The sequence below is a fragment of the Petaurus breviceps genome, unplaced genomic scaffold (assembly GCF_028583685.1).
Source record: "Petaurus breviceps papuanus isolate PSGF00001 unplaced genomic scaffold, PetGlider_PUasm1.0 214, whole genome shotgun sequence".
Classification (NCBI taxonomy): domain Eukaryota; kingdom Metazoa; phylum Chordata; class Mammalia; order Diprotodontia; family Petauridae; genus Petaurus; species Petaurus breviceps.
The window spans coordinates 11294385-11320531 of record NW_027185863.1 but is presented as its reverse complement, the minus strand read 5'-3'; the positions used below and the strand labels follow the sequence as shown (position 1 = coordinate 11320531).

General features: G+C 39.1%; 1 protein-coding gene across 4 annotated transcripts in view; it reads left to right on the top strand.

Annotated features, from left to right (window-relative positions):
- MCF2L (MCF.2 cell line derived transforming sequence like) overlaps positions 1-26147 on the top strand; it is a 386575-nt gene that overhangs the window by 99035 nt on the left and 261393 nt on the right. For 2 of the 4 annotated variants that reach the window (XM_069094093.1, XM_069094091.1), the window contains exon 1: positions 25219-25618. The exons of 1 other annotated variant lie outside the window; for it this stretch is intronic. In XM_069094093.1, coding sequence (XP_068950194.1) covers positions 25540-25618 — 79 coding nt within the window. In that variant the 5' untranslated portion in view covers positions 25219-25539. Of the gene's footprint in view, positions 1-25218; positions 25619-26147 lie in introns of those variants that run through there. One more of the 4 variants, XM_069094094.1, reaches the window with a different exon arrangement.

Genomic DNA, 26147 nt, shown 5'->3' with positions numbered 1-26147 from the left:
GAGTCAAACTTGACCTGGCCATTGTCATATCCATAGTAAATGTTGGACCAGGGATTGTTAAATCCAGGTTTCTTATTTCCAATTTCAAAACCCTGTCTTCTGATTCCTAATTTTTAAGTGATTTCTATGAGTTCATCCATGTAAACTTTTCAAAATCATAAACACGTGCATCTCTTGAACTGTTTATATTTAAACCTCCAAAATAATTTAGTGATAGAGCATATGCTATTTAAATGATGAGGGATTTCCACAAGAAAGAAAGGTAGCAGCTGTTCCTTTATTTCTCTTTTGTGGGAAGTAAACGGTTTGTACTTATGGGGATGGGCTCCCTTCATGCAAGGTAAGAATGGTTCCTGGCTTGTATAACAGATGGATATAGGTGGTGCTGTGCACAGAGCGCCACACCTGAAGGCAGGAAGCTTTGTTTTTGTTGAGTCCTTCCAGTCACATAAGACTTTTGATGACCCCATTTGTGGTTTTCTTGGCAAAGATACTGGAGTGGTTTGCCATTTCCTTCTCCAGCTCATTTTATAGAAGAGGAAACTGAGTCATCAGGGTTAAGTGACTTGCCCAGGGTCACACAGCTAGTATGTGTCTGGGGAACAAATTTGAACCCAGGTCCTCTTGACTTCAGGGCTGGTGCTCTATCTATTGTGTCACCTAGATGCCTGAAGTCAGGAAGACCTGAGTTCACGTGCAATCCAAGACATGTACTAGCATGTGACCCTGGGCAAGTCACTTAACCCTGTTTGCCTCAGTTTTCCCATCTGAAAATGAGCTAGAGAAGGAAATGGCAAAACCACTCCAGTATCTTTGCCAGGAAAACCACAAATGGGGTCATCAAAAGTTGCAGGTGACTAGAAACGACTGAATGATAACATTCACTAGGCACCTGTGCCTTGGCCAGATCTCTTTCTGCAGTACCCAGCAGTAAACTTACATCCCTTGAATATTGGTAAGCAGATCAGATGGAAACCCTTCATGGCCTGATTGTGAGCTATTTATATCTTCTTTTAAAACTAATAATATTTTATCTAAAGTATTATATAATTTGTAGCTGGAATTCTCATTTGTAGAAATGTTTTTGATTTTTAATGAGCATAAACAATTTTTTAAAGGGTCCTGAGAAATCCAGATAAGAACTGAAATCCAGTTTGCTTTATCAGGTGATTTTTTTTTCTCTCCAGATCTCTTTCCTCAGAGGTTTTCTACACAAGTTCTACATTCTGACTGTCAAAAACAGTGCGTTCTTCCGATAGATATTTTTCTTAAACTTTGTTTTCATTTCTTGTGCTGAGCAGTTGTGTCAGCTCCAGATCCTGGAATCTGGAATCCTCATTGAGAATTTCTTGGACATGATGTTATCTGTTAACATCCTTTGTTTAAAAACTTTGTATGTGGTAAAGCGGTATTCATTCCACACACATTGTTCTCAGGGCATCACTTAGGCTCAAAAACTACTTTTTCTGGTGTACTTTTCCCCACTTGGAAACAATGTTTAACTGTGTGTGTGTGTGTGTGTGTGTGTTTGAGAGAGAGAATTTGAAAGGTGCTCTTTCCTTTGGGGAAAGTCTTTTAATTCCTTTAAGAATTAATTTTTATGAACATTCTCAATAAAAACAAAGAAACAATACTAAATCACACATAAAAACAGAAACTTCAAATTATTTACAATTATATAAGGTATATATTTTGTATGTAAATATATGTGATTCATTTATAACTAAATTATATAAAGTAAAAGCTTGATTCTTTTATTCCTAATTCAAAACAAGTCATGATAACTCCGTGTATAGTGATTGTAAAATATTAACATTTACCATATTACTATGTGAAAGATATACATAGGGTTATACATTTATAAGCAGAAGGCTTCTCAGAAGCCATCTAGTCCAATGTACTCAGGCATATGCTAAGCTCCTCTCTGAAGAACACAGGAGATGACTTTTACTAAGTTATAAAGCTTGCCTAATTTTTTCTTGCAGGTGTCTTCCTTGTAGAAAGTCCATTCTTCTGTTCTTATGCCCCATCCATAGAGAAGCTCCTTTAGCATTATCTGAAACTATTTTCCTAGGGCCATTTTGTTCACCCAGGCATGTGAAAATTCCTTCATTTTATGATCTCCAGAGGGAAACCTGAGAGACCATCCTTACTCATACCTTACCAGGAATTTCCTCTTCCCCATCCTTGAAAAGTGGTTGTATGATCTCTACTTTGTCTCTAGTGAGAAGGAACCCACTACCTCTCAATAAAATCCATTCTATTTTTTATTGTTTAGTCATTTTTTTAGTTATGTCCTACTCTTTGTGACCCTATTTGGGATTTCTTGGCAAAGATACAGGAGTGGTTTGCCATTTCCTTCTCCAGCACATTTTACAGATGAAGAAACTGAGAGAAACAGGTTTAAGTGACTTGCCCAGGGTCATACAGCTAGTAAGTATCTGAGACCCTTGGAGTCTTCCTGACTTCAAGTCTGGGATCTCTGTCCTCTGTGTTACCTAGTTTCCTTTCATTCTACTTTTAGTTCTGCTGTAGTTTTTAGGAAAATTCCACCTGTGCCCTTAAGGTTTTCTGTTTCTCACCCAAGACTTGATAAACCCCTAAAGACCTTTCTAGGTTCCTTCTAATACTGCCATTTGTCCCAACATGAGTCACCAAAACTACATAGTGGTTCTCTGGTTTGGAAAACCTCTGGGGGCTCTCTATCTCAACCTATATTCATGCTTCCAAAAAGACAATAAATCTTTCTGTTGATCAACAGATCATTGCTTTGGAATTTCTCAGGAGGGTATCATAGTGACCTCTCTTCTGGGGCTCCTGTGGATCCACACCATCATGGAGGACAAAAATACTGCTGCTTCCTTGGAGGGTTGAGCTCTACTGTCTGTAATAAAAGCTTTGTGTCTATTTAATGACATAGCTTTATGAAGGGGTCTTCCTTCTTCCTTTTATTCCCTGTGTTACATTGTTCTCCCCACCTCCATAACCTTATAACACCTCTTAAGATTCTCCACCTCCTTCAGCTCGTTTATCTTTATTTCTTCCACTTTGAAGCCTTCCTTCCAGATTTTTAATGAACTCTTAATTTTCACCAATAATCTAGAAAATGGAGTTGTGCCATTCTGATAGGAAGATCAGCCTGTGCTTTTCTCAGGGGTATTTTGCATTGGCAAAATCACTGCTTTAGACCACCCTCTGGTGATAATTTATTTATTTTTTAACATTCATTTTTTAATTTGAAGTTTCAAATTCTCTCCCTCCCTCCACCTACTGCCCTACCCCTTGAGAAGGCAAGAAATCTAATACCCATTGTACATATAAAGTCATGCAGAACATTTCTCTATTAGCTACATTGCCTGCCTCCAAAAAAGCAAGAAAAATAAAGTGAAAAACAATATGCTTCAGTCTTCAGTGACTTCATCCATTCTCTCTCTGGAGTGACAACATTATTCATCATGAGTCTTTTGAAACTGTCTTGGATTATTGTATTGCTGAGGATAGCTAACTCACTCACAGTTGATCATTGTACAGTGTTGCTATTACTGTGTACAGTGTTCTCTCCTGGTTCTGTTCACTTCACGTGAGTTCACATAAGTCTTCCCAGATCCCTCTGGTGATTATTATAAGAGTCCTTGTATCAGACTTGCTGAAAACAAGATCTTCAGTTCTCTTTTATTTTTATTGGTAACACTTCTGGCTAACTGCCTATTTGCTGAGGTCAGGGTTTCTGAGTGAGGCTTTACACACCTATACCCAGGCTTTCTATAACATAACGTTGCTTTTCTCACCTGCCTTTGGCAATTAGGAGGTTGCTGCCAACCCTCAATACAAAGAAAAGCTTCCTTTAGCTGATTGGGAGTTTGGGGGTGGGATAAGGGGTTGGCTCCTAAAGTAGGGCAGTCTCAAGTAAAAATCCAATTATCATCTACTTCATACCTTTTTTTTAAACTTCTTTCTTCCTGCTCATATTCCTTCTGTCTTGCCAGCTTCTCTTGCCAGTCTATCTTTGTATTATCTTATATCTTCCTGGGAGCTATTTTGGATGACCTTCATTTACCAAATCCTAGAGTCTATTTTTCTTTCACTCTCTATTTGGGAATGACTGTGGGTGAGAAAATAACATGGTCCTTCCTTTGGATTGGTTGATTGGATTGATGGTACCCACTGGCCTTACTGTTAGACTAGAGCTTTTTAGATCAATATACACCCTTAATAGAGAATTTATATCCTGTCCTTCTACCTGGATTTAATAATACAATTAGTAGAAAAGGAGAAGGGAAGAGGAAATTCCTCTTGCTATCCCAATTATTCTCAACTTGCTTATTTCCATGTAAATAGAGAAAGACTTATACGGGAATAATTTTCAAACATGGGTGATCTAAAAATCCCTTTTATTCTGAGTTGTAAGCAATTTGTGGCGCCACAACTTGATGTCAGAAATGAAAGCTCATTCCTAGTTATTAGTGGCATCCCCAGTACCAATGCTTTGTTTTCTACCAGTCGGGACTTTACCTAACTAGTGAGTACCATCTGCTGGGATTTCATTGGCACCAGTCCTCCTAATTTTTGCAGATTGCCTAAATGCAATCATGCCACCAAGAAGAGTATAGTGGTTTCCTGTATACCCACATTCACCATCCCTTCTGCCAAAGAGTATTCCAAATACTTAGATGTGAGAAACACTATAAGGGAATACATATGGAAAGGTGGATCTTATAGAAATAGATATAATAGGCACAGCAATACAGATGGTGAATAATTCTAGTCCTCAATACCAAATACAGGATGCTCAGGCTAATCTTGAATTCCTTCCTGCCCAAAATGCTGAGGGTACATAAGATGATATAAAGTTCCTTCTCACTCCAAATCTGTGGTCCTTTATTAGGGTATACAAGTATGCCATGCTTCAGTTTTGTCTGTCAACTCAGCCCAATCCTTTGTATCCATTGTTCTCAGCTCAGTTATTATAGGGTCTACTTTATTCTGACTCTTGGATATAACTTAGGAAAGTATCTCCCAACTCAAAATTTCTAGCAAGAAATGATTCTTTTCTGGTCCCCAAACTACCTCCTGAAGGTTTTGGGGCTTTGTTAAGTAGCTCTCATTTTCAGGTAAGTCACTTAAACATTGTGAAAGATTAATACTCCAGGATCACTTTATTTAATTAGGCAAGTGACAGTCCTTAATTTATGCCCTTTTTACCTTTTGATCTATGGTAAGTGAATGTTGACCTTCATTGATCAAATCTTGGAGTGATTCTGCTCTTTTTTGCAATGTGACAATAGGGAAGACAGCTGTGGTTCCCTGCAGAAATCCTTGGGTGCTTAAAAATGTGGTGCCAGGAGAGCTGTCCTATGACTCAATGCTTTAACGCACCAGGTGGCCATAATTTGCATGCCCATTCCCTAGTTGGCCAGGTGGAAACTCAGATAAGTGACTATACTTATGTCACCTTATGAGCACTGAATGACTCAGGAGTTGTTTCCCATGACAAACTGCTTGGAACCTGCCCAGTTGTGGGTATCTATCTTTACTCTCCACCCCAAGAAGCTTGCTTGTTTTTAGTTGGGGGCTAATCATATTCTAGGTTTCCCTCAATCTGGTTTCAAAACATTCCCTCAAATCTTTCCCTATCCCAAGTCTAGCCCAGCTATGGGATTGCTCATGCAGATCCCCTGGCCTAAAGAACAATAAAGGCCCCTCCTGCCCCACCTACCCAACCAATCTTTTTGGGTGTTCCCCAACAGTGGCACCTTGGAAGGCGATCTCTTCCTTGCATTGATACATCACTCTTCTGCAGGTTTCCATAAAGAGGCTCTATTAGGTAGATCTTTTGGCCAGTTTGGTCTGTGATGGTTCTAGTGACTTCTTTCATCTATAGCATGTAGACTTAGGGTTGCTAGGTAACCTTGGTCGATCCAGGCCTGTTTGAATCTCGGCTTCGTTACTGCATCGTTCTTAATCTCAGACTCACTTGCTGTTTCTGAATTGGAGTTTTCAGGTGGATCTAACCCTAGCTCTGTTTTTAGATTAGTTAAGGTGACAGACATACCTGAGGGTCAATAGTAATTGTGCGCCCCTACTTCTCCAGCTCAGGGTGGCTTTCCTACTGGGAGTGGGTTCTAAAGACTATGTGTTGCAATAATTATAATAATAAATTTACTTTGAAATATAGCACTATCAACATATTGTTAACTCCTTTCTTCCAGTAATTGGGAGGGGTTATTTCAATTCAAAGACAGTAGAGATCAATAAGAATTTGGAAACAGTGTTGTTGTTCTTTCCATCTCAAAGAGAACCAGTGACATCAAGAGGGTGATGTCTTGACTTGCAAGTGAATTAGATTTAAGTGAGGCAGAGTCATCAGCCTCACTTTCTTCCAGAGTCATTGGAATCCAATTGCAAGACATAAGTCAAGATGACTGGCAATGGCCCAGGATACAGTGGGAGACCTTGGCCTTTTTCAGCAAGTGTGGTACAATTCAGCACTGGATTCAGAATCAAAGGATCTTGCCTTGAATTGCCACTTACTGTAGGTGTGACTTTGGGCAAGTCCTTTGAACCCACCTTTACAGGAAGCCTTCCCTAACATCTCTTAGATTCTAGTGCTTTCTGTTGTTAATTATTTCCTACTTGTATGGTACTTTCTTAGCTTCCTTTGTATATATTTGTTTCCACGCTGTCTTCTTCATTAGATTGTAAGCTCCTTGAGGGAAAGGACTGCATTTTTATTTCTTTTTGTGTCCTCAGGGCTTAGCACAGTGCCTAGCACTTAATAGTTGTTCACTAATTGATTGATAGTCCTCTCTGGGCCTGCGTTTCCTCTTGTGAATGACCTTAATGGGATGTAAGATCTTCCCCACCCTTCACGTGGAGCCCATTAAAGGAAGCTCGTTTAGGGGAGGCTTGCTTGTAAGAAGGCTTTCACACCTTTTGCTAATTTCTAATTAGGCACTGAGTCGTGAAGTGTATATATACTCTGAGTTGGTATTTTGCTTTGGGGGCTCACTTATGAGAAGCATCTTGTGATTCTCTGGTCAAAATTCTAAGTGGCCATATGTTCAGAGCTCAGATGTAAAGGCTTTCTCCATCCAGGGCTGTATGTAAAGTATATAGTTGATTCAGGCAGTCAGAAACCTGTCTGTTGGTCTTTATTTCTCTGCTTGTATTTTCTCTGAAGTTCATGGTGCTGACTTTTCCCCTGAACAAGTGAATATGATTTAAAAAGATTGTTGACCCCTTTCCTAGTAAAGCAGATCTAAGAACCTGTGCTAGCAGCCATCCTGGGTCTGCCAGTGTGGTTCAACGAGGAAGTAGACTAGATGATGAAATTCCTCCTCCCAACTCCCAAGGCCCCTTCCATGTCTTTCACTTGACAGCTCTTGGTTATGGCTGAGTACACTATTCGGTCAGGTTTTCCCCAGACTTGAATAACTGAGAGTGCTTTTTCAATAGTAACTTAAAATAACAGCACAGATATTTAATTGGTCACTATGTACTGAGCATAAACAAAACTGTCATTATCAAGCAAGATTTAAATAAGTACAAATGCTATAAATCATGTGACATCTTTCTCATACTGAGCCATGATTAGTAACAGTTAAAGTTTAATTCTGGTTTTCCCTTTTCTTCCTTGATGATCATCTTTTTCTTTTCTTACCTGTATTACTTTCCCAGGCCTTCATGGTAGTCTTACTCTTTTCCTGAACTTGTTAAACACTAAATGAGCATTTCCATATACATTGTGCAATAGGAGAAGATTGTGCATAAAACTCTGAATATTATGCAGGTCTTTCTTTTTTTTTTCTTCAAGGAAAAGTAACTAAGATGTAGCTTTCAAAGGTATTCAGTTTGTCTATGATTCTTTCTGGCCTTAATTCTGTTCTCTTCTGATCTGGGCAGAAGAGAAATCCTATTCCTACTCCCCTTTCCTTCCAGCTGTCCGCCCCTGAACACAAGGGAAATAAAACAAAACCTTGGCCACAAAATTATGTAGTCAAGCAAAACAAACCCTCAAATTGTCTATTTAAGAATCAATGTGTTATCCGGTTTCTTGGATCCTTTACTTCTCTTTCAGGAGGTGGTTGGCATGCTTCTCTGGAACCACAGTTGGGTGAGACATTGATCCAAATTCTTCAGTCTTTCAAATTTGTTTTTCTTTTTTAGTAGCCATTTATGGCTTTCTGTGCCTTGACTCTTTGCGGTTGCTAGCTTTTGCTTTGCTCATTACCAGTTTGCCTTCTGTTAGACTAAGCTCCATGAAGAAGTGAGCTTTGGCAGTTTTGACCTTTGACTCTCCAGTTTGTTGTTGTTCAACTGTTTCGGTTGGGTATGATTCTTTGTGACCCTGTTTGGGGGTTTTCTTGGCAAAGACATTGGAGTGCTTTGCCATTTTCTTCTCCACTGCATTTTACAGATGAGGAAGCTGAGGCAAACAGGGTTAAGTGACTTGCCCAGGGTCACACAGCTAGTAAGTATCTGAGGTCAGATTTCAATTCAGGAAGATGAGTCTTCCTGACTCCAGGCCTGGCACTCTATCCACAGCACCACCTAGCTGCCCTGAGTCTCCAGTACCAACAGAATAGCCTATGTCGAATGAGCACTTAATACATATTTAAAAAATTCAATTGAATTGATTTCTAACCATGTCACCAAAGAAAGAATGGATTTTCTCTCAGGCTATAAGCTCTCAGCTAGTATGTATTTTCTGTTTCTCATGGCAAGCAGAGGATAACCATTCCATCCTACTCAAATAAACAATGAACTTTTTATCCAATATCTACTGTGTGCAAAGCATTGTGGTATTCACTGTTCTGAGAAATAATCTAAAAAATTAAGGAATTAGTTTTCTAGTTGGATCATTTCCCTGGGCAGATGCTTCACCACCACTTCCTTATCTGCTCTAAGTAGAGGAGAGAAAAAATGGTTTAGGTGCTTACTATGTATTAGCCACAGGTTTAGGGGATACAAAAGCAAACCTGAAAAGACCTTTCCTTCCCTCAAGGACCTTAACTTTCGTTAGGGAAACAACATGTACACATTCTAATACATTCAAATAGAAAATCAAACTTGGTTTCTTGTTTTAGAAATTCTAGGAAGTCTGTTCCTATAGGGTACAGATAAATAGGACATAACTAGGAAGTTGACTTTTTTGATGCCCATGTAATGTCAAAGCATTTGGAGAAGGCTTAATGTGATTCTTTGTGCCATTTAGAGAGCTAGGAACTCATTGAAAAGTAGTGATACTTAATTTTTCTTTCTTTTACCATCTGATCTTTGGAAAACTTTTTTTTTTACAATTTCAATACCACATTTTTCTCTCCTCTCAATCTCTACAGTTAGCATTTTCCCTTCCTCAATCAATAAGCATTTATTAGGCACCAGTGTGCCAGGCAGAGCCTGTGTACTGAAGGAACTTACAATCTAATGAGGGAGATAATATGTAAACAAATGTGTGTGTATTTATATATACGTACACACAGACATACATACATATATATTGTGTATGTATACACATGTATGTATGTGTGTGTGTGTATACACAGGATAAATAAGAAATAATAAACAGAGGGAGGGCACTAGAATTAGAGGGGCCAGGGAAGGCTTTTTGTGGAAAGTGGAATTTTAGTTGAGACTCTAAAGGAAGCCAGAGATGTCAGTAGTTGGAGCAGAAGAGGGAAAGAATTCTAGGAATGGGGGACATGAGAGAAAATGCCCAGAGATCAGAGATCAAATGTCTTGTTCATGGACTAGCTAGAAGGCCAGTGTCACTGGATCAAAGGGTACATGTAGGGGAGAAAGGTGTAAGGATCCTGGAAAGGGAGGAAGGGGCTAGGTCATAAAGAACTTTGAATGCCAAACAGAGCATTTTGCATTTGATCCTGAAAGTAATAGGAAGGGGATGACATGAGGGACCTACAATTTAGGTAAATCACTTTAGTGACTGCACGGAGGTTAGATTGGAGTGGGGAGACACTTGATACAGGAACATCCACCAGCAGGCTATTGCAATAATCCAATCATGAGGAGCAGACATGGCAGGGTCAGAGGAAATAAGGGGGTATTGGCAACATCTTGGATAACTTCTAGGTTGTGAGCCTGAGAGACTGGGAGGATGATGCCTCTACAATAATAGGGAAGTTAGTTTGGGGAGTGGGTGGAATTTAAGAGAGAAGATAATGAACTCTGTTTTGGACGTCTTGAATTTAAGGTGTTTATTGGATGTTCAGAAGTATTAGATGTCTGAAAGGCAGTTGAAGATGCAAGGTTGGAAGTCAACAAGAAAAATTGGGGCAGGATAGGTAGATTTGAGAATCATCAGCACAGAGCTGATAATTACATCCGTGGGAGCTGATCACCAGGTGAGGAAATACAGGTAGATGAGAATAGTACCTAGGACAGAGCCCTGAGGGTCACCTGTGCTCAAAGGGTGGAAGCCAGATTGTAAGGAGTTAAGAAGAGAGTAAAGAGGGAAGAAAGTGGAGGCACCTGTGGTAGATGATCTTTCAAGAGTTTGGCTCCAAAGGGCTGGAGATATATGGAATGATAGTGGAAAAGGAAGGGTAAGTGAGGAGAGCCATAGTGTATCATCAATGGGATACCCACAGCAGCCACTAGGAATATGCGTGCTTGTTTCCCAGCCCCCTCTTCCTGCTCTACCCATTCAGCAAGCCCCTCCCCCCTGTGACTCAGGCTCCATCACAGCAGTCAACTGGGCTGGAGCTCCAAGCAGGTCACATGGGCCTATTAATGGGCGGGAAAGATCTCCCCATTTCATTAACCTCACACATGGGCATGTTTGTAGGCAGCAGGAAACAAGCCACTAGAGACGGAGATTGAAAATCAGTGAAAGAGTGGGGATGATAGCGGTGCTTCCTTTGATTTCTCTAGGTCCTTCTCCTTGCTCCTTCTTGGACCTGGCCTGTCCTTCATCTGTTCACCAACTCTCCTTTGCTGAGTATCCTTCTTGGTCCTTTGCAAGAGTCAGGAGATGTTCTGTGACCTTGGGCAAGATGCATCAGTCTCTGGGCCACAGTTTTCCCTTATTTGTAAAATATAGAGATTAGAGAAAATCACTCTTTCCAACACAAACTTGTTTCAATTTTCTATAAGCCCTGATGCTAACTATAAATTATGGATATTTGTCTTAGATCTTCCAGAATATGCTCATGAAGATGCCATAAACATTTATGAATATGTATGTATGTATATACATACAAAATATATGTATATACACACATATTTATGTGTATATATGTACACACACACACATATATCCCAAAACAACCAGCATAGAGGGAGAGGAATTTAACTGAGTTTCCTTTTCTTAACTAGACATAACAAAACAGGTGTGACTTCAGAACAAAAGTCTGCTGTGGAAATTAATACCAACATCTTAGCAGAGCTGAGGCAGGTCAGGTCATTGGTTTTCTCAAGTATTCCCTTCTCTCTTAAGGTTTGCACCTGTCCCTTCTCATTTGTCTTCAATGACAGCTCCTTGGAATTTTATGTAATGTCATTTTCCTTGGATACTTATTGAAATAGAGCAGTCATTCTCAAAGTGTGGTCTGGGCACACCTGGGGGTCATTGAAACAGTTTTAGAGGGTTCTTGAGGTCAAAACTACTTTCATAATAACACTGACATTCTAATATTCTAAATTTCAGTAGGCATAACACAGAGAAAAGCTTTTTGGAGTCCTTAATAATTTTTTAAGAGTTTAAAGGGGTTCTGAGATAAAAAAGTTTATGAGCCATTGGAGTATATTCTTAGAGCTCCTTTCTGGTTTTTTGCAGATTTGGTTTTTGCAAATTATTTTCATGGCAGAACTGCTATATAATTAGATGGGAAGTATTTAAGAGAATTAAATTCAGAAGGCATTCCTTGATTCTAGAAGAAGCATTTTTTTAAATGAAAGACCAATTTTGAGCATTTCTTAACTATAAATTGCTCACACTAAATCTAAAGGTTGAAGGAAAGACATTTGGAGCTAAGTAAGATAAGATGATCTCCTGTGACAGATAAATTCCCATTCCACGAATCATTCCATCCTTGTAAAACAGATGTTTTGCTTTTTATACATTTTATTTTGGAAAGTTCATTATTTTATTGATAAAAATTATCTGAATGTGAGATTAAAAGATGAACACAAATCAGCAATCTTTTTTTGTTGTTTGGTATTTTTTTTTAGTCAGTGTCTGATATTTCATAACCCTTTTGGGGTTTTCTTGGTAAAGATACTGGATTGACTTGTCATTCATTCAGTCATTCAATGAGCATTTAAATATCTCTTGTTTGCCAGGCTCTGGCCTAGATGTTGGGTCATGAGAAATGAAACAGAATCCAAGTACACATACCATCTCTTTAGCAACTGCTAGGTCATCTCTTGAAAGTTTACTAGAGGAAACAAATGCTATAGTTAATCTTCTGGTTTTAAGGAATCTAGTTATCAATTGCAAAGGATTCAAATACAGTTATACCATCCTAATCACTTGCTTCCAAACTTCCTGGCAGTTTATTAACCTAGAAATACTTTTTAAAAGTGTTTTTTCTGATTTTTAACTAGTTGTGTCATTTTCCATTCTTGAATCAACTCATAAGATCCTGGATTATATTCTGCTTTGGTTACCTTTAGAAGTCATTCTCTAGAATGTTTCTAGGCTACACACATTTCTTAATATCATCAGACTACTTAAGAAATAATCCATAAAGATGCCCATCAATTGGGGAACAAGTTGTGGCACATGATTGTAATGGAATACTTCTATGGTAAAAGAAATGATGAACAGGATGATTTCAGAAAAACCTGGAAAGACTTACATGAACTGATGCAAAGTGAATTGAGCAGAACCAGGAGAGCATTTTACAGTGACAGCAATATTGTATGATGATCAACTGTGAATGACTTAGCTCTTCTCAACAATACGATGATCCTAGACAATTACAAAGGACTTTTGATGAAAAATGCTATTCACATACTGGTGGAGTATGAATGCATTTCAAAGCATACCAATATTTACTTTTTTGTAGGTGGTTTGGTTTTTTATTGGTCCGTGTCTTTCACAATATGACTAATATAGAAGTATATTTTACATAAGCATAGAAGTATAACCTATGTCAAATTGCTTACTGTCTCAGGTAGGAGAGAGGCAGGGCAGAAGGGAGAAAATTTGGAACTCAAAATTTAAAAAATGAATGTTCCCTTTTTGAAGCAATTTAGGTATGAATGAATTTCAAGCAATGCTCCTCCCCCCCCCCCCCCCCCCCCCCCCCCCCCATTTTCCCCCTCCACTGTAAAAGCTCTTTCTTGCACTCCTTTTTAATATTAGATAGTTGTCTCTATTCTTTCTTTCCCATCCCCCTTCTCCCAGGGCATCCCTTCTTCTCACCTATCTATTTTTTCACATCATCCCAATAAAAAAAACACCCTCTTTCTAAGTAGAATCCTTATAACTGTCCTGATAATGATAAAGTTCTTAGAAGTTACATGTCCCTTATGATTTCTTTTTCATGTTTACCTTTTTATGCTTCTCTTGAGTCTTATATTTTAAAATCAAGGTTTTTATTCAGCTCTGATCTTTTCATCAGGAATGCTTGAAAGTCCTCTCTTTCATTACACTTTCATTTTTCAACCCTTGAAGCATTATATTCAGTTTTGCTGGGTAGCTTCTTCATTGTAATCCCAACTGGTTTGTCTTCTGGAATATCATATTCCAACCCCTCCACTTCTTTAATGTGGTAGCTGCTAAATGTTGTATGATCCTGACTATTGCTTACTGGTATTCAAATAGTTTCTTCCTGGATGATTGAAATATTTCTCTTTGTTTACCTGGGATTTCCAGAATTTGGCTGTAATATTCCTGAGAGTTTTAATTTTGGGATCTCTTTCAGGTGTTGTTTAGGGGATTCTTTTATTGTCTATTTTACTCTCTGGTTCTAGGATATTGGAGTGTTTTTTTTTCTTGTTAATTTCTTGAAATATGATGTCTAGCTCTTTCTTTGATAATTCACTTTAGATAGTCCAATAGTTCTTAAATTATCTCTTTATGAAATATTTTCCAGTTCAATTATTTGTCCAATGAGATATTTCACATTTTCTTCTATTTTTTTTATTTCTATTTTGTTTTATTTTTTCTTGGTCTTATAGAGTCATTAGTTTCTACTTTCTGAATTCTAATTTTTATGGAATTATTTTCTTCAATGAACTTTTGTATATCTTTTTCCATTTGGTTAATTCTGCTTTTTAAGGAGTTATTTTCTTCAGTATTCTTTTGGTACCTCTTTTACTAAGCTATGGCTTATCTTTTCATAATTTTCTTCCTTTGCTTTCATTTCTTTATTGAATTTTTCCTCTACCACTCATTTGATTTTGAAAATAATTTTTTAAGCTCTTCTAGGAATTCTTGTTGGGCTTGTGTCCAATTTACATTTTTTTCTTTGAGGCTTTCCTTATAGTTATTTTTTCTTATTATCTTCTGAGTTTGTGTCTTGATCTTCATAGTAAATTAAAGTCAGGTTCTTTGTTGTTGTTGTTTGCTAATTTTTCTACCCTTTTCCTTTATTTTGAACTTTATGTTAAGGTTGGGGGGAGGGGCAGTCTCAAGCTTCAGGCTTTTTTGAACTGCTGTTTTCAGAGCTAGTTCTAGGGTTTTGGAAGTTTTTTGTGCTTCCAAGGTGTGGTATGATCTGGAGTGAGGTGTGGTTATTGCTCTCCTTGTCTGCACTCTGACCCTTACTGAGGAAGGGTCTCGGATGTTTTGGGATGGCAACTGATACTCTCCTTAAGCCCCCTGCTCCATTGGGACCGAAAGCAATACCATCCGTAAGTACTTTTGCTTTTTTTTCCCTGAGAGTGCTCCTCCTGCGCTTGATCTATGTACCAAAAGTAAGTACAGACAATGGAGTTGTGAAAAAGTATCTGATCCTGCATCCAGTACTGGCCCAGGGGTTCCCTGTCATCTCTTTTTGGTCACTTGCTTGGTCCTCTTACCATCTCTGGCTTGAGAGCTCCCTAAGTTGCTTCTACTTCTGTCGCTACCAGCTACTTCCATCATTGGTGTTTCATGCCCCACCCCTGTGTTACAGATCTCTCTTTCTGACCTCTTATATTGCTTTGGGCTGGAAGAATGTCTCACTCCGAACGTTTGTTGGCTCTGCCACTCCAGAATTGGATTTTAAATGTTGGAAGTTGTTTGGAGAAGAATGTTAGAAGAGCTCAGATGAGTACTTTCTTCACTCTGCCATCTTGATTCTGCTCCCCAAAGTCCCCTATAGGATTTAAGACCCATGGCCTTTGAAACTATCTTGACTTGATCTTCTTTCATGTTTCCATCCTTCTTATTTCTCATCTACCTTTCATGGTTACATTGCTCAAAAGTTGAAAAAACGTTGCTTTTGACATAAAAATATATTACCAATCAATAAACAAGCAATAAATATCTGCTTGTGGCAGGTATCCCATCCCTTCTACCTGTTGCATAATAGTGAGACTATGTAGTGGAGAAATATGAAAGATGGAATAATAAGAGAGGACAACAATTTTCTCTTCCCTTCCCTATGCCAACTACTTGTCATTTCATACTAGATGAGGGGTAGCAGAAATTCTGTGAAGATTTGTTTCCTTAGAATTTGGAGACATACAATTTAAGCATTCTGTTTGTAAAACATATTGTGTGTGTGTATGTATATATATATATATATATATCTGTGTGTATACATGCACACACACAAACTGTTTCCTATTTTAATATGCAAAGCATTTTATGGGGAATGGTAAATCAAAATAGGCCAATTCTCTCTGAAGGAAAGATTTATTTATATTGATACATATGACTTCCTTAAATAGAGATGTGGGGGTGTTATAATTTTAATATATGTAATAACTTTTACTGAAAATGGCCCTGCTTTGAGTTTGCATTTTAAGTTTATGACTACCAAATTAGTCAAGCATTTGTGTGAGTCAGGATTCGTAATAATGAGAGTTTAAATCACTGAAAAAAAAGCATTTGGGCTTCCCACATAATTGAAATTTTTTTCTTTCCTTGTGAAAATTATTTTTATCATTGAAGAACTTTATTTAGTTGGATTCTTTTTTCCCCCTCTTAAGCTTTTTTCTATGTCTTTATTCTCCACACCAAAGGAGAACCATCACATTTTAATTGGTAAAGTTAAAAAATAAGTAATGTAATTGTATTGCACCTACTGATGAAATTATGATTCCCCCTTGAGTCATTTGCTGAAGGGAAATATCATATGAGGTGGGGAACACCAGCCCTGGAGTCAGGAGGACTTGAGTTCAAATCCAACATCAGACACTTAACACTTGTTAGTTCTGTGACCTTGGGCAAGTCACTTAACCCCAATTGCCCTGCCTCCCCCCCCCCAAGAAAAGGCAACTCCCCCCCAAAACAAAAAACCAAAAAGAAATGTTGTGATTATTCAGTAATCAGTCAGTTAATAAGCACTAAACACTTAGTATGGTGATACAAATATAATGAAAAGAAAAGCAATCCCTGACTTCAAGGAACTTATATGAGGGAAGACAGCATGTAAAAGGAGTTGAGGTCTTATTCTATTGTTTTATTTCTCTAATTGTATTGAGAATCAGATCACCCTGCAGGGCAAGATATTTGCCCAGTGATTTGTGGGGAAACTTGAATTTTGTGCCCATCTCTCTAGAGAAGAAACAAACTTGACCACTTGAGGAAAATTATTGTCATCAAGAGAAAGAACTGACCTACCTTGACATACAAAGGACACTTAACTATGATCTCTTTAATTATAAGGGCCAAAAAACATGCTTAGACAAGTTAGAAAATACTTTTTGTTTTCAGTTTATATTTAAATATCCTACTGTGATTTTCCTTTAGCAAGGGGAAAGCCAAACTCAGAAGCGAATAGAAAATGGGGAGGGGCAGGGGAATGAAAATAACTACTTCACTGTGTAGCTTTATTTGATAAGGAAATCTACTTACTAATGACAAATCACCTTTTCCTTAGCTAAATTGGTTGGTGTTGATTGTGGGAATCAACATTTGCTTGTCAGGCTCACATTTTGGGATTTCAAAGGAGTGCAACTGACAAATCATTTCACTGCTATCACGAAGCAGGTTTCCAATAATGTTGTCTCTGAAGCCTAGAATTGACAAATAATAACATTAACTGAAAAATCTCATAATGTCTATGGGGGAAAATTAGTTCATATTAGCCAGGAAGCATCAATATTATCTAAATAGCTGATGTGAGCTTTATTCTTGGAACTGCTGGCTTTCTAAACATGTTAGTCACTAGCCAGTGAATGAAACATGTCAACCTTACTGTAGCACCAACACAATATTCATAGCACCTACAGCAACTATGAATATACCAGCAAAGTTTTGAATCACAAAATATAACAGTCTCTCCATATAGAGGACAGAAGCAAAACATTTATTCAGATACCAGAGAGCCAAATCCCAAAACCAGAAAACCAAATTCATCATAGCAACAAAAAAAAATGTATACACAATAACACTACAGAGAACAAAATCATCCCAAAGTTTTCCCACAAACTCTCACAAGCCTAGCTGTCTCTTTGCCTGTGTCCTCTCTCCTCCCTCTGTCTAACTGCTCTGACTCTCAGCTTCCTTTACTGTCTGCTCTACCCATTCAGCAAACCCCTCCCACTACAGGCTCCAGTGAATTACATTCAGCCTATTAAGGGGCAGGGAAGATCTTGAAATTCCCATTCCCATTACACTTACCCATATTTAACAATTTAATCCTCATATCTTACATGTATGAAACATAGTATATGACCAGGGAAAATTTGGTCAGGCAAAGGAAGATGTAAATAGAGGAGTGTGATATAATTGACAAATCCAATTCAACCTTTATTAAATTTCTACTGTGTGCAAATAACTAGACTGGGGACACAAAGAGCAAAAATTACATTGTTGCTCTCAAGATATTTTTATTCTACTAGAGGGGATATAATATGTGTAGAGACATCATCAAGAAAAGGTGCTTTAGGGAAATTTAAGGGCTATTCTAGGAAATAACTTGTGTGAACAACAGAAAGCATCAGTGAAACATTTTTGTTGATTGAGAAGAGAAGCAGGCACGGGCTGAGCCCATTGTTAAATTTTCAGTGTGAGGACTGGCACCTTAGAAATCAGCAAAGCTACAAATCAGGGCTGATTTATTGTTTCGTTGATTGTCTAGATTTAAAAACACGATGAAGAAAATGGTAATAATGAAGATTAAACTTAAAAGCATGTTGGATTTCCAGAAAGCTAGGTTGCTAAACATTTACTAGCAAACCCTGGAAAGAATACATTATCCTAAGAGGAGTTAGGTGATACAGTGGATAGAACACTGGCCCTGGTGTCAGGAAGACCTAAAATCCAGCCTCAGACACTTACTAGCTGTGTGACCCTGGGCAAGTCACTTAGCTCCCATTGCCACACACACACACACACACACACACACACACACACACACACACACACGACACTTATCTTGGTGATTCTTGAAGGAAGTGGAATGGAGGAAACAGCACTTGACATGCACCTTGAATGGAGAGAAGGATTTTGGTAGGTGGAAATGAGAAAGGAGTGTATTCCAGGGCTGGTGAATAAATGGTCTGTGTGAAATCATAGAAAGAAGATATTACAGGATTTGTTCAGCATACAACCATCAGTCTAATTTGATACAAACCAGGGTACTCTGACTCTAAGCATTCTTTCTAATACAAGAGTACGTGAAGGGGAGTGATATTAAATATGAATGGTAAGACAAGTGGGAGCCAAACTGTGGATGGCTTTAAATGCCAAGCTAAGGAATTTGCATTTTGTTTTTGAGACAATTGGAAGCAAATGAAGGTTTTGAGGAGGGGGGCATCCTAGTCAGGTAGATTTATGCCTCAGGAAGATTATTTTTAGGTGCTGTATGATGAATGGATAATAGAAGTGAGAGGCTGGACTCACTCCCAAAAGAATGTTGATCCTAGGAATCAGAAGTTGTGAGCCTACATTTCTTCTGCTTCAGCACTATAACAAGAGAAGGAACTCAATACAGTTTTTCTCCTCATTCCCCATGAGCTGCATTGCTTTTGGATTTCTTTGGAACTCTCCATCATGTTTTTCTTTCCCAAGAAACTCACCATTGGGAAATCTCATTATGCTGAAAGATTGAATCTGCCTGGTACTCACATGCTATCAGTTCCCTCTGATCAGATCCTTTGACTGAAAGGTCAGGGCCACAGGCTCCAAAGCCTCAGCTTAAAGGGAGGGGAATACAGCATGGTTCCCCCCATTTCCCACCAGTTACAGTGCTTTTGGATTTCTTTAGAATCTCCCTTCCCCTTTTAGCTTCCTTTTATGTGTTTTCCCACATTAGATTTTTAAGTTCCTTGAGGTCAGGGGCTTTTCTTTGTTTTTATTTTCCTTTGAATCCTCAGCACTTAAAGGGGTACCTGTTACAATAGTAGGTGCATAGTAATATTAATGAACTTATTCCTACTTGCCCAGCCTGCAAGGAGGAGCATACATTTGGCTCCCCGATCTACTTTCAAACCATTTCTCTGTCATTATACATCAAAGACTTTTCTTCTTGAAATCCATAACTGTGTCTGCATTGCCACTCCCTCCATCCATGTTACTATCATTTACTAATTCCAACAATGTTCTTGATTGCTTTATAAAAATAACTGACTCAGTCTTCTCTTTCATCTCATTCCTTTTTGTGATCATGAGTTGCTGTAGAACTTTTTACACTGAAGTGGGCTCAGAATTAAAATGGAGAAAAGTAGACTGGATTGCCTTCAGTTGACTGCAAAACCCCTTTAAAGACGCCAAGGTTCTCTCAGAAGCAAAGGCCTATTCTTCTACAAATGGTGTTGTATGGCTGGGAGAGCATAACAACACCCTAAAGCAGTGTGAGACTAGAACCACATTAAAATGTAATTGGGAAATATTTACCAAAATAAATAAAATTAAAACAATAACATTACATTTTAAAACTTAACCAGTGTATAGCCCCTAGCAATACCGATGTATGCATTAGTGGTCCCAGTATCTATTTCAGTTTGACACTACTGCTCTCAAAATTGAAAATTAATATTGCATGGGGCTAATGGAGAGGTAGATGGTGGATGTGAACAGGCTACAATCATCTCTCTTCTTCAAGAGTTCACCGTCTAACGGGGAAGGTAACATGCAAATAATTGTGTATAAGTAGACAGATGCAGGATAGTCTCAGTGGAGGCACTAAGGTTCAGGAGGACTGAGAAAGCCTTCTTGCAGAAGGTGGGACTTTACCCTTTAAACATTCCCTTTCTGAATTCTTGCTGCATCTGCTCCAAACTTTTTATTCTTTATTCTCACATCTCACCACAGTTAGGGCAGATGAGCCTTCCCCATCAATGAGAAAACTGAAACACTATAAGAAGCATTGAATTTGGAATTGCAACATTTAGATTAAAAGGCAAACTTTGCTGACCGCTATCTTAGAGATGTTTTTTCCTATCAAGCATCACTCCTCTTTTGTAAAATGAGGGCATTAGATTAGATCGCTGTTGAAGAGGAACTTGGGAAAAGGGAGGCTTCTAAAAAGGCTAATCATAAAGAGTGTAGTAGTAGTAGTAGTAGTAGCAGTAGTTAAAAAATACCTACCCCCACCCAAAACCCACACCTCCCTTCCCATAGACCACGAGGGCACAGCTCTTATTTTCATCGGGCCAAGGATGTTGACAACGTTGCCAAAGGCCAACCAACCTCATTTTGATTGGAATGGAGGGAGATTCTCAATAAATAAAGCCTCTTTCCAGTTGTTTGTTATTGGTCAGTTATTTCAATTGTGTCCAACTTTCTGTGACCCCATTTGGTGTTTTCTTGGCAGAGATACTGAAGTGGACTGCCATTTCCTTCTCCAGTTCATTTTACAAATGAGGCAAACAGGGTTAAGTGACTTGCCCAGGGTCACACAGCTAGCAAGTGTCTGAGGTCAGATTTGACCCCAGGAAGAGTCATCTTCCTGACTCTGGGCCTGGTGCTCTGTACCACTGCACCACCTAGCTGCTCCCTCTTTTAGGGGTCACATCCAAAAAAATGGCTAGGAGTGGGAAATGGGAAAATTGGCACAGCAGATGAGTATAAGATGTGGCCACAAGAACCATCAGAAATAATGAAAGGGGACTGAGGATCTGGCTTCCAGCAAGCATAGAGGGCAAAGAGAATTTTGAGGTGACCTAGATTTAATGCGTGATGTTAGATCCTTTTCCCAAATGACAGCTATGTAAGCAGAAAATGCAAACTGATTTCCTTCCTAGAGGAGAATGTACAAGGTCCAGAAGAATGTCTATCCATTTTCCAGTTTATCAAGGTATTCCATTGAAAAATGAAAGACAGGACTTCAAGGTAAAACAAGCACAGAGCAGAAGGAAATGGAACTGAGTTAGCAGGAGGAGATCCTGATCCGTGTTAGGAGGTTGGACGATAGAATAATGGAAGAAGGATTAATGAACACTTACTGCTAACAGTGCTAATATGAGATTTTATCCAAAGTGGGAAGAAACTGGACCCTCAGGGGATAAAGAAGCCATTTGGGCTTTAAGGAATGTTGGCGAATCACAGGAGGATAGTTAGGGAGGAATGATCTCTTAAGGGTCAGGGGAAGAAAGGATGAGCTGTAGAGATTAGTACTTACTGATGGGGAAGCAAGGCAGTTCTTTGTTGATATGACATTACCAATTTGTTCAAGACATTTGTCTCAGACATAATAAAGACTTGTCAAACCTAATTACCATTATCTACTTCTGGTGATTTTTGTAGGAACAAAATGATATCGCCAGAAGGAACCTAGGAAGCATTACTAGGGATTGTGAAATGGATTGTGAAGTGCTGGGCAAGAAACTGAAGACCTTTAGGGGCACAGGTGGTGTTCTCATCACTGCTCCAGTGACCTTGGGGGGAAGAGGCAGATGTGAGAAAGGTCCAGATGATTAGGAAGAGAATGCCTGAAAATTAGATTTGGAGTTTTGCATCATAGACTAAGAGTAGCGGTAATGGTTCCTTGGCTAAAGAAGGAGACTACATCTAATAAAGTCTGGTGAAATACTTATTTGCTTGGAATCTTGCAGAATTAATCAAGAGGGGTTAAATCTGAAAAGGGAAAACAGGATAAATGTCTCTATGTATAATCTACTCACTTAGATACTACAGAGAATTTGTTGTTGTTGTTGAGTCATTTCCATCATGTCCTTAGTCTCCACGACCTCATTTGGGGTATTATTGGCAAAGGTATTGGAGCGGTTTGCCATTTCTTTCTCCAACTCATTTTACAGTTGAAGAAACGAGGTAAACAGGGTTTAGTGACTTGCCCAGGGTTACACAGCTATTAAGTGTCTAAGGTCACATTTGAACTCAGGTCCTCTTGATTCTAGAGCTGGTGCTCTATCCACTTAACTTCCCAGATTATAAATAGATGGACAAAGACAGACATACCCAGTAATTTATAGGAATTTTTTTGTTTTTGTTTTGGAGGGGGGGAGGCGAGGCAATTGGGGTTAAGTGACTTGTCCGAGGTCACACAGCTAGTAAGTGTCAAGTGTCTGAGACTGGATTTGAACTCAGGTCTTCCTGATCCAGGGCCGGCGCTCTATTCACTATGATACCTAGCTGCCCCAGGAATATTTTTTTTAAAAGGAGGGCTGAGATAAAGCCCATGACCTCAGATTTACAAAGTAATAGCAAGATTAGCTAGAGATCCTGATACAAGGAGCAAATTTGGTCTCATAGATTTCACTGAGATGGGACCTCTTAACCATTATTTGATCCTGAAAGGATATCCTTTATTCAAAAGGAACAGAAAGTGATTGAAAGATTGTTTGATTAAATGAAGAATTTTTCAAATGCTTAACAGTAACCTGTAGTAACTTGTACTCCAACTTCTAACATAAAAATTAAAAAAAAAATTAATAAGCATCTATGATGTATCAGGTACTATGCTAAGCACTTTACAAATATTAGTAGCCATCCTGGGAGGTAGATACTATTATCTATTTTACAGTTGAGGAAACTGAAACAAATATGTTAAGAGAAGTACCCAGGGTCACATAGCTAGCTAGTGTCTGAGGTCAAATTGGAACTCAGGGGATGATAGAAGGCTGGGCAGATTGGGAGAGGGGTAGTCAGAAGCAAATACTCTTGAAAAAGGACAGGGTCAAAAGAGAAAATAGAATAAATGGGGAGTGGGATAGGATGGAGGGAAACAGTCTTTCACAATATGACTACTATGGAAATGTTTTGTGTAACTACACATGTATAAACTATATTGAATTTCTTGTCTTCCCAGTGGGGGTGGGTGAGGAGGGAAGAAGGAAGAGACTCTGGAACTCAAAGTTTCAAAAACAAATGTTAAAAATTGTTTTTACATGCAACTGGGAAATAAGATACACAGGCAATGGGATATAGAAATCCATCTTGCTCTACAAGAAAGTAAGGGGAAGGGGGAATATAAGAGAGGGCAGATTGGGGGAAGGAGTATTCAATATGTTTGCCATCTTGGGGTGGGGGGAAGGGGAGAAGTGGGGAGAAAATCTGTAACTCAAAATCTTGTGGAAATGAATGTTAAAAACAAAAAAAAAAAGAAAAAGAAAAGGTGATAGGATTAAAAACATTTTTTGAACTCAGTCTTTTTGACTCCCAAGCCCAGGGCTCAAACCACAGTGCCACCTTGCCCCCCTAAAATGCCTCTGTATTGTGTGATTTTATTTAAATTGTCATATAATCTTGGTGAGGTAGCATGGCACAGTCAGAAGAATAGTTGGTGTGGTGTTCAGAGACTTCAATTGGAATCCCGGTCTTGAAGATGACTTGCATAACCTTGGATTAGTCACCTAACCTTGAGTCTGTTTCCTCATGTGTGAAAAGGAAACAGTAATTCTTGTTCTGTTACAATCTTCTTCAAGGGTTTTTTCAAGGAAAGTCTGACACTATTATTGTTTATTGTTACTTATTAGAGGTAACTTAGTGTCATTGGAAGAGCACCCTCTCATCTTTGGTTCAGAAGTGCTGAATTAAAGTACCACTTTCCAGATGTGCAACCTCTGAAAAATCACTTCACTTTCCTAAGACTCAGTTTCCTTGACTGTAAAATAGGGATAATTGTCATGGAAGAAGTCTCCAGGTGTATGGAAAGCACTTTGTAAAACTTCAAGTTCTATGTCCAAGTTAAAAGAGTTTTCTCTTTTCCAAGAGGCAGGGGGATCAGGAACCAGTGGGCTGCCACTCTATCTTAGCTTAGTTCTTAACCCTTCAAAGTATAAGTTGTCATTAATATTCATTTCATTCTAATCTTTTTTTTTTGGAGGGGCAAGGCAAGACAATTGGGCAAGTGACTTGCCCAAGGTCACACAGCTAGTAAGTGTCGAGTGTCTGAGGTCAGAATTGAACTCAGGTCCTCCAGCCCTGTGGTGCCTTTCTTCCCTTCATTCTCATCTTTTTCAGTGGGGTTCAGAGACAAAAAGAGCAAGTCTTGTTCTGATATTAGCCTCTTATATTGAATATTTAATAGATTATCAACATTACTGTTGTTCTCATCTTTTTGGTAACATTTCCTAGAGAAATGACAATATCTCTACTTTTTCTAATAAATAACGAATTTACTCAAATGGGTTTACATACCACTAAGCTCAGATTTGTCTTTTGAGGAAGTGAACTCCTCTAGTTGAATGGGACGACTTCTTCAAGCAGTTTGCTGAGAAAGCTTGGGAAATGGAGCTCCACTCTTGTGTAGATGCCAAGAGTGGGACTTGGGAAAACAGCTGTGGTGGAGTGGGGACCACAGTGCCTGGAGCGCTCCTGGCTTGGGCAGGAGAGCCTCCTCCGTGCGTGGGCTGGGGTGATGTGAGGTGCTATGCTATGAGAGTCCTGCTTTCGTGCGGGAGATGGAACTGGGGAATCTCAAGTGACTGCTTTGGTAGCAGCTGAGTTGGCAAAAGGTTTTTAAAAAAAGAGGAAAAGAAAGAAAAAGCTGTGAGCAATTTTTGGGGGGGGGGGGGGGGGGAAGTTGGTTTGCTTTAGCCTGGTGCTGCTGCATTATTTGTTTAAGCTCAATCAGCTGCTGTCCCTTATAGAACCTGCTTGATTCAATCAGAGCAAGTGAAAGAGAGAGGAGAGAGTGGAGGACCCAGAGGGGGGAGGAGAGAGACTGGTAAGCCTGGGTGTAATCGATGTTAAGCATTAATTCTGGCATTCAGTAGTGGCAGGGTAGGCACACGACAGCACGGAGGAAGAATCGCAAGTTTTAAATGGCCATAAGCGGTTTCCTACTCATGACGGACCTCTAGCAACATCGGCTTAGTCTGTGCATTGCAGTGGGAGAGGGAGGGAGCGAGGGAGGGAAGGAGGGTGCCCTAGACCCCCATTTCTGTTGGTTCGGAGGAATCTGGATGAAGTAATTGAAATGCAGAGCTGGGAAGCGCTGCTGTAGTCCTTTTCTCCCCTTCTTCTGGAGCAGAGGAAAACATGTTTACTGTGGATGATTTTTATTTTATCGGAGAATGAGATTTTGGCTGAGAAATGAAGAAATGGCCCTAGAAGAAATGGTGCAGAGATTAAATGCCGTTTCCCAGGACGCTGGTAGGAGGAGCCGCTAGTCTTAAATTATATGTTATTATGCTTGACACAGTTTGTAGGATTTAGGGAAATGCATATAATGTGAATAGCGTTCTTCATTTCTGTCCGGCAGGGTTAACAGGAAACGAAATGTCATGGAGGGGAGGAGGGGGGTATTCGCTATGTTAGCAGCAGTCATTCAATCGAGAGCATGGTTTCAGCATCGAAGAATGGAGAAAATGATCACATATTAATGAGACAGCTTTCTAAGAAATCTGTTGAATATCGTTTTCACTGAGTTACCCGGACAATTTACACCGTCTGAAATCTGCTTGCTCAGCTTACGGCTGAGATTCTCCTCTGCAGGAGTTTTAACACTATGTGAAGCATTTGTGAATTGAAAATCAGAGGATTTGAGTGGCTTTGGTGAGGAAGAAAGATCTACACTTCCAACCTTCTGGTAGCTGTTCTTTTTAGGGAGAAAAATCAGGATTAGATCTCCAAGGTTTTGAGTCTCCTTCAGGTGTGTATAAATCCTAGCACAGGTGCTCAG